The sequence below is a fragment of the Falco cherrug genome, chromosome 10 (assembly GCF_023634085.1).
Source record: "Falco cherrug isolate bFalChe1 chromosome 10, bFalChe1.pri, whole genome shotgun sequence".
Classification (NCBI taxonomy): domain Eukaryota; kingdom Metazoa; phylum Chordata; class Aves; order Falconiformes; family Falconidae; genus Falco; species Falco cherrug.
This window is the reverse complement of record NC_073706.1, coordinates 19337618-19349069: the sequence shown is the minus strand read 5'-3', so window position 1 is coordinate 19349069 and position 11452 is coordinate 19337618. Positions and strand designations below refer to the sequence as shown.

General features: G+C 68.3%; 1 protein-coding gene across 1 annotated transcript; it reads left to right on the top strand.

Moving 5' to 3' along the window:
- The first annotated feature begins 193 nt into the window (after nucleotides 1-193).
- CARNS1 (carnosine synthase 1) lies at nucleotides 194-11399 on the top strand. Its single transcript, XM_055722740.1, is given in 12 exon segments — nucleotides 194-605; nucleotides 1785-1839; nucleotides 2581-2599; nucleotides 3317-3548; nucleotides 4130-4219; nucleotides 4608-5095; nucleotides 5550-5730; nucleotides 6371-6456; nucleotides 7077-7308; nucleotides 7408-7679; nucleotides 7898-8196; nucleotides 8198-11399. Coding segments are annotated over 12 exon segments (3288 nt in total). The 5' UTR covers nucleotides 194-199; the 3' UTR covers nucleotides 9126-11399.
- Nucleotides 11400-11452: the final 53 nt, after the last annotated feature.

Below are 11452 nucleotides of genomic sequence, written 5' to 3'. Positions count from 1 at the left end.
CAGGGACACCATGGGTGGCACCAACACTGCTACTACCTACACTGGGCTGGGCCATGCTGTGCCACACATGGCATGTGCTGTGCCAAGCCATGCTGTGCTGTTCCCTGTGCCATTCCCCACGTCCTGTGTGCCATGCCGTTCCCTGTGTGCCATGCCATGCCATGCTGAGCCATTCCCTGCGTGCCATGCCCTGTGTGCCATGCCATGCCACTCCCCGTGCGCCATGCTGTGCCATTCCCCGTGTGCCGTGCCACGCCGTGCCGAGCAGTCGGGAATAGCGCCGGGCGGGGGGGCACCGCCTGACCCCAGCCCTGACATTTCTGCTCGGCGGTGTCAGTTTTACAGCCGGCCCCGGGTGACCCCGCCGGGCTGGCCTTGGCCCCCGGTCCCCCCCGCTCCACACCCTGCGCCCCCGCGCCGGTTCCCCGGGGGCCCCCGGCCCCGCCCCGCCCCTCCCCGGGGCCGCCCCGCCCGGGCAGGAGCCGCCGCCGGCACCGGAGCGGGCAGAGCCGCTGCGCGGGGCGCCACAGCACCGGGCAGAGCGACCGCCTCCGCCCCTGCCGCTGCCACCGCCACCGGCACCGCCACCGTCACTGTCACCGCCGGTGGGTGCTGAGCGGGGGCAGTGGGGTGCGGGCGGGGCGGGGGTGCGGGGTGTTTCGGGGGGGGACGGCGCTGGAGCTGAAGGAGCGGTGCAGGGGCAGCGGGAGCCGAGTGGGGACGGGGGTGTGCACAAGTGGGTATGCATGTGTGTGCGTGGGTGTGGGGATGGCTGTGTGCACACACGTGTGTATGTGTGTCTGCATGTATATGTGTGCATGTGTGCGCATGTGTGCATGCATGTGTGTGCATGTGTGCATGTGTTTGTGCATGTGTGCATGCCTCTGTGTGTGTGTGCGTGTGTTTGTGTCTGTGTGTGCATGTGTGCACGCATGTGTGTGCATGTGTGCGCATGTGTGCACCTGTTTGTGTCTATGTGTTCATGCACGTGTGCGTGTGCATGTCAGTGCCTGTGTGCATGTGCACTTGTGTGGGTGAGTGTGCCTGAGTTTGCATGTGTGTGTGCACGTCTGCACGCCCATCTGCGCATGCCTGCCTGTGTACACGTCTGTGTGTCTGTGTGCATGCATGCGTGTGTGTGCCCCCTCGTGTGTGTGCACACGTGTGTGCATGTGCAGGCGTGTGGGCCTTGCATGCCCCAGCCTGTGGGGTGGTTGTGGCCATGGGGGTGCCGGGGTGGGTGCGCAGGCGGTGGCAGTGCCGGGTGTAGCTGGGTGGTGGTGGGTGGCAGGCTGTGCAGGGCTCTGCGGCGTGGTGGCCGTGCTGGTGGCTCTGTGCCTGCCGGTGACGGTGACAGTGACGCCGTGGGCAGCTGGAGCTAAGCCGGGGGACGTGCGGCTTGGCAGCTCCACCGTGCTGGGGAGAGGGGGACGGGGCGGGGGGGCTGTGCCCAGCCTGGCCAGCTTGGGGACAGGGACAGGGGGACAGGGACACGCTAGCAGTCTGAGCCACTGCGGCAGTGTGCCCCCACGGCCCCCCTGCTGTCCCGGCTGTCCCTGGGGACGGGGACAAGGCCAGAGGCAGGGGTGCAAGCCTGGCTCAGGGCAGGGGTGCCAGTGCCCGGTGCCAGGTGCCCGTGTCCCCCCGGCCGCAGAGGGGACAATGGGGCTCTGTGCCGCCTGCCATGCCCGCCACCTAATCCGGGGCACGGGGCCGGGGCTGGGCACCCTGGGGTGGCGCGGTGGGGTTTAAAGGCCAGAGCTGACCAGTGTCTCCTGTGCCAGGTGTCCCTGAGCCCTCGTCCCCTGTGCACTCTCAGGCCACGGCTCCCACCTCAAGGTACTGGGGCAAGCGCGGGGGACACAGCTGTCCCACCTTTGGGACTGCAGGGCCATCCCCCAGCTGGGGGTGGAGGGGGCACAGGGTCGTCCCCAGGCTGATGAGGGGAGTGTGGACCCGCCGGGACCTCTGTGGCTGCCCCGTGTCTGGGTCTTGGGGGGTCCTTGTGCTGGCAGGCACTCACTGGCGGGCAGGGGACAGAGCCATGTGGCGCTTAACCCTGTCACCAGGTCCTGGCCACCCGATGGGGACCATCCCCCTGGCCCCTGGGGTCCTGGCCTGCCGTGAGGCTGGGCTGGGGGAGCCAGCGTGGGTGGCTGCTAGTGGGCTCCACTCAGTTCTGTGCCTCAGTTTCCCTCTGTGCTCAGGTCTGCTGGGTACCCCACGGGGAGCTCAGGCACCCCACAGCGTGGTGACCCCGGGTGCCTGGGTCCGCACCCCCAGGGCACCTTGGCACCCCAGGCAGGGGTTGTCCCCGGCTGTGCTGAGCTGGCATGGGATTACATTAATCCCTGTTTGGGCTCAGCTGGAGCTGCCAGGGTCACCGGGGCTGGCACCGAGGGGACAACCAGGGGTCACCAAGGCTGGCACCGAGGGGTGCCCCAGAAAGGGTGCCTTGCCCTGGTGGGTGATGCAGGAGGGGTGCCCCCAGGGGGGCTGGAGCTGGGGAGGGCTCCCTAGTGGCTGGGGGTGTCGGGTCCCCGAGGAGTCCTACTGACTCTGCCCATCCGTCTCTTGCAGCCCCTCAGTCATCAGGATGGTGAGTGGCCCCTGGGTGGGGGAGTCCGGGCAGAGGTGGGTGCCCCATCCCGGTGGGGCACAGCCCCGGTAAGCCCCGGTGGTGCCGAGCACTGCCATGGGGCAGCGGGCAGCGAGGCGCGCTGTGCCCACCCGCCGCGTGACCCCATGGGGACAAGGGGACGCTTTGTCTGGGAGCTGGCAGCCCTGATGGCTGGCACTGCCCCGCCATCCCCAAGGCGGTGGCTCCATGCCCGGCACCCGCAGCCCCCCAGCACCCTGACACCCGCACCCACGTGTGGGCAGTGGCACCCTGTGCCCTTCTGCCCCGTGCCAGCCCCTTAGCCCCGTGGATGCCCTGTGTCCCCATGGCAGCACCCTACCCCCCTGCCCACCCAGTGTCTGCTCAACGCCAGCCTCATGCCAGCCCCTTAGCCCCGTGCCAGCCTGTGGCAGCCCCATGCCAACCCATTAGCCCCCTACCAGCCCCATCGCCCCATGCCAGTCCTGTGCCAACCCATTAGCCCAGTGCCAGCCATTAAGCCTTGTGCCAGCCCCTTAGCCCCGTGCCAGCCTCATGCCAACCCCATGCCAGCCCTTTAGCCCCTTCCCAGGCCCATGCCACCCCCGTGCCAGCCTCTTAGCCCCTTCCCAGCCCTTTAGCCCCTTCCCAGCCCCATGCCAGCCCTTTCCCAGCCCCATGCCAGCCCCGTGCCAGCCCTGTCGCTGCTCCCTGCAGCTCTCAGTGGAGCAGATGAGCGCGGAGCCAGCCCCGAGCCCAAAGGAGCAGGAGTGGGCCGGGCCGGAGGCACTGTGCCCAGGCTGGCTGGAGGACGAAGCCCCTGATGGAGAGATGCCTGAGGACAGCGGGGACCCTGACTGTGCCACCCATGCCTATGAGCTGCTCCAGACCGCCCTGCTGCAGGAGGGGCTCCCCCACACGCTGGACTGCTCGGCAGAGCCCCGCACAGGTGGGGGGCACGGGGGGCAATAGGGAGGCTGGGGTGGGGGGCATAGGGCAAGGGAGGCTGGGGTGATGGGACTGGGATGGCAAAGGGGGCACAGTGCCAGGCTGGGGATACAGGGGTGGCAGGCACAAGGGTGGTGCTGGGGGCATGGTGCCAGGCTGGGGACATGGGGGTGGCAGGGACGGGGGTGGCAAGGGGGGCACGGTGCCAGGCTGTGAACACGGGTGGCAGGGACAAGGGTGGTGCTGGGGGCATGGTGCCAGGCTGGGGACATGGGGGTGGCAGGGACAAGGGTGGTGCTGGGGGCATGGTGCCAGGCTGGGGACACGGGGGTGGCAGGGACAAGGGTGGTGCTAAGGGCACGGTGCCAGGCTGGGGACATGGGTGGCAGGGACTGGGATGGTGAGGGAGACACGGTGCCAGGCAGGGGACATGGGGGTGGCAGGGACAAGGGTGGTGCTTGGGGCACGGTGCCAGGCGGGGGACACTGGGGTGACTGGGGGCTCATGCCTGAGCTGGTGTGCCAGGGACAGAATGACATAGGGTCCCCGTCCCAAGGCTGTTAACCCTTACCTCGTTGGCAGGATTTGGCCCACTGGACATGACCGTTTGCATCCTGGGCTCCCCCACCGCCTTCCTGCCCATCCTGCTGGAGGGTGGCACCCGCTGCCCAGGTGGGTAGGGCCCCCTCTTCCCCACTCCATACGAGACACCCGTGAACCCACAGCAGGTGCTCCCCACATCCCACCTGGCTGCTCCAACCCCAGGCTGAGATCTTCCCCACACCCACCTGTGCCTGCATGACTGGGACTGGAAGGGAAACTGAGGCAGGGGATGAGAGTGGCACCAGCCCCCCCTGTGCCCCGCATCTGCAGCCCCATTAACCCCGGTACACACCAGTGTCAGCAGCAAATGCCACCCCAGGGTGCTGGAACGGCTGCAGCATCACACCCCCAGTGCTCCCTCAGTGGGTGGGTGCCCCCTTTGCCCCCCCCCCCCCCCGAGTGGTCTTTGGGCAGGGGACTGGGGACAGCCACTGCCCGTGCCCCTGCCTGCCCACAGGTGCCATGGTGCTGTGCCTGTCACCCACCTGGGCCAGCCGGGTGCCCTCGGAAACATCCCCAGGCGCCTGGTCCCTGCTGCTCTCCCGGGGAATCTCCTTCAAGGAGGGGGGCCACAGCACCCTGGAGACCTTCACACCCCCCCGCCGGGCCAACTATGTGACAGGGACCTTTGCGACAGGGGGCTCTGATGGCGGCTGGGTGGGTGAGCTAGCCCGTGACCTTGACTGCCCCACGGGGGGCTCGGTCCCACTCACCCGCCGGCTCGAGGACCCGCTGGTCACCCGTTGGGTGCTGGCGGCCCGTGCTGGCCTGCCCGTGCCTCCCACCCTGGCCTTTGTCCTGGGGCCAGGGGGCCACCTGCCCACAGACCCAGTGGCCCCTGGGGTGAGGCTGGTGCGGCTGGAGGACCCCCAAGGCCAGGAGAGCCTGGTGCAGGAGGAGGTGGGCGCCTTCCTGGGGGGCACTGCCATGGAGCCCTACAGCCAGGTGGGCATGGGGGCACCCAGGGGCACAGTGGAGGGGTGGGCAGGGACACCTGGGTCACGGCTGGGGTGGAGGGGTCAGGGTCATGGGCACAGTAGGGCATGTGGGGGCACTCATGGGGCACGGCGGGGGCACAAGGCCGGGGGGGCACCCATGAGGCATTCAGGGGCACCTGTGAGTGACACGCCAGCAGGGTGACATAGGGTGACAACTGTTCCCAGGTGGTGGGGTGGCTGTTTGGGGTGGGGTGGGGTGGTGGTATGTGGTGGTGCAGTGGTGCATGCAAGTGGTGGGGTGGCATGGGGTGGCATGTATAGCTGGTGGGGTGGCCGTGGGGTGGGATGACACGGGGTGGCATAGTGGTGCATGCAGGTGGTTGGGTGGCACAGGGTGGCACAGGGTGGCATGTGCAGCTGGTGGGGTGGCCATGGTGTGGGGTGACACAGGGTGTGCGCAGGTGCTGGTGCGGCTGGCAGGGTGGCGGTGGCGCGGGACGGGCGCCCACAGCACCCACGGGAAGGAGGAGGGGGCAGCGGTAGCACAGGCGGTGGGTGCCCGGCTCCGCAGGCTGCGGGAGGAGGACAGCGTCCTGCTGGAGGCCCTGGTGCCCACTGCCCGCCTGCCCATGCCCCCCCCACGTAAGGTCCCTGCCCTCGGGCGCCCACCACCCTGGGGTGGGAGGGAAGGGCCCCCCAGGCTCCCTGCAGCTGTGCTGGCCATGTGTCTATCCCCTGGGATGGGTGGGTGGGTGACCATTGCAGCACCCATAACCTTGGGCTCCTTGGACAGGGTATGAAGGTGGCCACCCTGGACCCGCGGGTCACCTGGGAGGGGGGGGAAGGTCACCCTGGACCCCCACAGTCCTCTGGGCTGGGGGTGGGGAGGAAGGTGGCCACCCTGGACCCCTGGGGTGCCCTGGGGCAGGGGGAAAGTTGGCCACCATGGACCCCTGGGGTCTCTTGGGGTGGTGGGGGGAAAGGTCACCCTGGACCCCCAGGGTCCCCTGAGGTAGGGGTGGGAGGACAGTGGCCACCCTGGACCCCCGGGGTGCCCCAGGGCAGGGCAGGGTGGTGGGGTGACCCCCTTTGACTCCCTACAGCCCCATGGGGCTGGGGGTGACAGTGACCATGCTGAGCCCTGCTGTCCATTGGAGTTGGGGTTGGCCAGGGCCACCACTGCGGTGCCACGCAGGGCCCCAGAAGCCCACGGGGTAGGGGGGTCGGGCAGGGACCCTTGTCCCCGGCGGCGGTCGTGCCTGCCCTGTCCCTCGCCCCCCAGGCAGCCCAGCCCCGCGGCTGCCCGTGGCTCTGCGCATCTGCACCCTCGTCTGCAGGTCCTGGGGGGACCGGCCCCAGCTCTGCCAGGTACAGCTGGGCCCCCGCGGGTGGGTGGGCAGGTGGCCATGGCTGTGGGCAGCCCACCCATGGGTGGGGCATGGCCCTGGGTCCTGCCAGGCTATGGGGTGGTGGCACATGTCCCCAGGCTATGGTGGCTGTCCATGTCCCCATGCCCAGGTGGCCCTGCATGTCCCCTTGCCCTGTGTGGCTGCCCTTGTCCCCATGCCCAGGTGGCCCTGCGTGTTCCCAGGCTATGGTGCCTTGTGTGGCTATCCATGTCCCCATGCCTAGGTGGCCCTGCATGTCCCCATGCCCTGTGTCGCTGTCCCTGTCCCCTGGCGTTAGCTGATGTCCCTAGGCTATGGCATGGCAGCCCCTGTCCCAGTGCCATGCGTGGCTGTCCATGTCCCCATGCCCTGGATTAGTCTGTCCCTGTGGCCTGGGTTAGTGCATGTCCCCATGCCCTGGTGGCAGCCTGTGCCCCCAGGCTATGGGGTGGTAGCTGATGTCCCCATGCCCTGATGGCAGCCCCTGTCCCCAGTCTACGGGGTGGCAGTCCATGTCCCCAGGTGATGGGGTGGTAGACAGTGTTCCCCTGCCCTGGTGGCAGCATGTTTCCCCATGCCTGCATTGGCATGTCCCCGCAGGTGGCATGCGGCGTGGGGCGCGCGGAGGCACCGGTGCGGCACGGGGCAACACTGCCCCAGGGCCTGGACTCCAGCCTGCAGCAGTGGGGGGTGGTGGCCCCCAGCCAGCGGCAGGCCCTGGCCACACGGCTGCGGGGGGCCGCCGAGGCCGCCATGGCCGCCCTCCTGGCCGCCGAGGCCGAGCTGAGCCCCCAGCAGCATGGCGGCACCCGCGCCCGCACCAACCTCCTAGGTGAGCAGGGGGGGGGGAGACGACAGCAAGGGTCCCTGGGGGCACCCTGTGATGGTGGTGCTGCCCCTGTGGTGCTGAGCACTGTGTCCCCATCCCCAGGTGTGGACTTCTTGCTGGCGTGCGTGGATGGCACCCTGGAGCTGGTGGCCCTGTCTACCAACAGCCAGCGGTGCCTGGAGACCTGCCTGCTGGCCGAGGCCATGGGGCGCGCTGTGGGGGAGCCGCCTGGTGACCTGCCCCGGCTGCTGGCTGAGGCCCTGCTGCACCAGGCGCAGTGTCACCTGGTCGAGGGCAAGGACATCCTGCTCATCGGGGCCGGCGGCGTCAGCAAGAGCTTCGTCTGGGAGGCAGCCCGTGACTATGGCCTGAGGGTGAGGGATTGCTGGCTGCTGGGCACTGCCATCAGTAGGTTTCAGAGTGAACGCCAGGTGCCACCCCGCACGCAGCAGTCACATCATAGCTCTGCCCATGCCTCACGTGGTGTCTCAGCTGCTGGGAGTCAGTGGGGAGGGTGGCACAGCTGTGGTGTCAGGGGTGGGTGTCCCCCTCCTGCCCTGCCAACCGCAGTGACACCTCTCTGGGGATGCAGATCCACCTGGTGGAGTCGGACCCGGAGCACTTTGCAGCAGGGCTGGTGCAGACCTTCCTGCCCTACGACAGCCGGGAGCACCGGCGGGATGAGGAGCACGCGGAGCGGGTGATGGAGCTGGTGCAGGCGCGGGGGCTGCGGCCCCACGCCTGCCTCTCCTACTGGGACGACTGCGTGGTACTGGCGGCACTGGTGTGCCAGCGCCTGGGGCTACGCGGCCCCACGCCTGCTGCCGTCCGCGTGGCCAAGCAGAAGAGCCGGACACACCAGCACCTGCAGCGGTGCCGCCGGGGCCGCCCGCCACCCCGCCACCTTCGCCGTGCCCTGCTGCAGGCTGCAGAGCCACGGGGACGTGGAACGGGCGGCCAGTGCCATGCCCTTCCCCGCCGTGGCCAAACTGGAGTTTGGGGCGGGCGGCGTGGGTGTTCGGCTAGTGGAGAGCGCGGGGCAGTGCCACGCACATGCCGCCCGGCTCTGGCGTGACCTGCGGGATGACGCTGATCACCCAGGCATCGGGCTGGGCTGGGGCAATGCCATGCTACTGATGGAGTACGTGCCGGGCACTGAGCACGACGTCGACTTGGTGATCTTCGAGGGGCGGCTGCTGGGCGCTTGGGTGTCCGACAATGGCCCCACACGCCTGCCTGCCTTCCTGGAGACAGCCGCCTGCCTGCCCTCCTGCCTGCCCGCCGACCGGCAGGCACAGCTGGTGCGGGCAGCCCTGCAGTGCTGCCTGGCCTGCGGGCTGCGCGACGGCGTCTTCAACGTGGAGCTGAAACTGGCTCCCGGGGGTCCCCGCCTGCTGGAGATCAACCCCCGCATGGGGGGCTTCTACCTACGCGACTGGATCCGGGAGGTCTATGGCCCCGACCTGCTGCTGGCGGCTGTGCTGGTGGCGCTGGGGCTGCCGCCGGTGCTGCCCGCTCGCCCCGCACCCCGTGCCCACCTGGCCGGAGTGATGTGCCTGGGCTCAGAGCACGGGCCGGCCCTGGGGGGTGGGGGGGGGCTGGAGGCCCTGCGGGCACTGCAGAGCCGTGGGCTCGTCCGCCTCAACCGCCTCTTCGAGGAGACGGCGGGGGCCGGCGAGTACGAGGAGCCCTGCCTGAGTGTCGCCTGCAGCGGTGCGACACGGGCAGAAGCCTGCCTGCGCCTGCTGGGGCTCTGCCAGGCGCTGGGCATCGACTCGCCCCGCTACCCTGTCGAACATTTCCTATCCCACTTCAAATAGCCCCGGGCAGGCAGCGGGGCCAGCGGGGGCGTGGGGGGCAGGGGCACTGACCTGCTGCCCTGGCACCCCCTCCCGTAGCCCTGCCGCCCCAGTCCCTGCCATGTCCCCAGCACCCCATTCCCCGGCACCCGGTCCCCTGGCAGTGCCCTGGATCCCAGTCCCCTGCCCGGACACCCCAGCCCTAGGCATCCTCCCACTGCCCTGGCACCCCAGTCCCAGACACCCCATCCCGTGGCACCCCCCTGCTCCCTCTGGATCCCAGTCCCCTGCCCTGACACCCCAGCCACTGGCATCCCCCTCCATCCTGACACTCCCTCCCCTGCCATCCTCCCGCTGCCCTGGCACCCCAGCCCCTAGCACCTCCGACACCCTGTTCCCTGGCACCCCCCTGCTCCCCTGGATCCCAGTCCTCTGCCCTGGCACCCCAGCCCCTGGCATGTCCCCCCCCTCCTGCCATCCTAGCATCCCATCCCCTGGCATCCCGCTCCATCCTGGCATCCCATCCCTTGGCATCTTCCCTACTGCCCTGGCATCCCCCCCATCACCCTGACACCGCACGCCCTGGCACCCCTCTGCTCTGCCAACCCAGCACCCAGCACCCCATTTCCTGGCACCCCCCTGCCCTGGCACCCCATCCCCTGGCACTGCTCCATTACCCATTTCTTGCTCCCCAACAGCCCCCCACTCCCCTGGCACCCCACCCCCTGGTCCCTCCACACTCCCCATCCCTGGTCTCCCCATCTCCACTGCCCTGGCACCCCATCTCCTGGCACCCCCAAGCCGAGGGTCCCCTGCCCCACAGCTAGGGGGTCCAGTGCCCCTCCCATGACAGGGGACATGCAGGGGGACGCTGACCCCCGGCCCTCCCTGTGCCATCCTCAGGGCAGGGGGTGAGGGCAGCCCCCCCAGAGCACCCAGACCACCCCACCAGAGCAGTAGGTGCAGCCTGGGGTGTGCTGGCACCCACCAGCATGAGGAGACCATACAATAATAAACCAGCATGGGGAGACCCTACAGTAACAAACTGGTGTGGGGAGACCCCACAGTAACAAACCAGCACAGGGAGACCCTACAATAACAAATCAGCGTGGCAGGGACACCCTACAAGTACACACCTTGAAGGGGAGACCCCACAGTAACAAACTGGCGTGGGGAGACCCCACAATAACAGCCCTGTACAATGAGCTCTACAATAACAGAGCAGCCCCAGGGACCTGATGCAATGCAGGACGGGGTACAGGCGGCCCAGCTGGGTGCCCCAGCATAGTGCAGGGACACACCAGGTCAGCACCCTGCCCCGACCACCCCGGGGACCCACCGCACCAGGCAGCCTCAGCAGGGCCTGGCAGAACCGGGACCCTCAGCACACCCCCCTGTGTGCCCCTGAGAGTGAGGGCAGCGCTGCCACAGTGCAGGACAGCACCGAGCCCGATAGCGACAGTCAGCCCCTGCGGTGCCTGAGAGCCTACAATAACACACCGTATAGTGCCTGAGACCCTACAGTAACAGACCCTATAGTGCCCGAGACACTACAATAACACACAGCTCCTATAGTGCCTGAGACCCTACAAGAACACGCAGCCCCTATAGCGCCTGAGACCCTACAGTAACATCCCCTATAGTGCCTGAGATGCTACAGTAACACACTCTATAGTGCCTGAGACCCTACACGAACATGCAGCCCCTATAGCGCCTGAGACCCTACAGTAACAGACCCTATAGTGCCTGAGATGCTACAGTAACACACTCTATAGTGCCTGAGACCCTACAAGAACACGCAGCTCCTATAGCGCCTGAGACCCTACAGTAACATCCCCTATAGTGCCTGAGATGCTACAGTAACACACTCTATAGTGCCTGAGACCCTACAAGAACACGCAGCCCCTATAGCGCCTGAGACCCTACAGTAACATCCCCTATAGTGCCTGAGATGCTACAGTAACACACTCTATAGTGCCTGAGACCCTACACGAACATGCAGCCCCTATAGCGCCTGAGACCCTACAGTAACACGCAGCCCCTATAGCGGCCGTGACCTTCAGTAACACGCAGCCCCACAGCAACACGCAGCCGTGCCGGCCCCGCCAGGCCCCCCGTGCCCTAGAAGCCCGCGGGGGCCCCGAGTGGGGCGGAGGGGTGCCGGGGGGGGTGTCTCCGTCTCTCCCCGGGGCGCCCCTCCCCTCTCAGCCGTCGTCACGGCGTCGCCGATGAGGTCACAGTGACGCAAAGGGGCCGGGCCGCCCGGGACCCCCCCAGTAAAGGCTGTGAGCGGCCGGCCTGGCTCTGTCGTTGTCCCTGCGCGGTCCCCGCCCTGCGCCGCCCCGGGA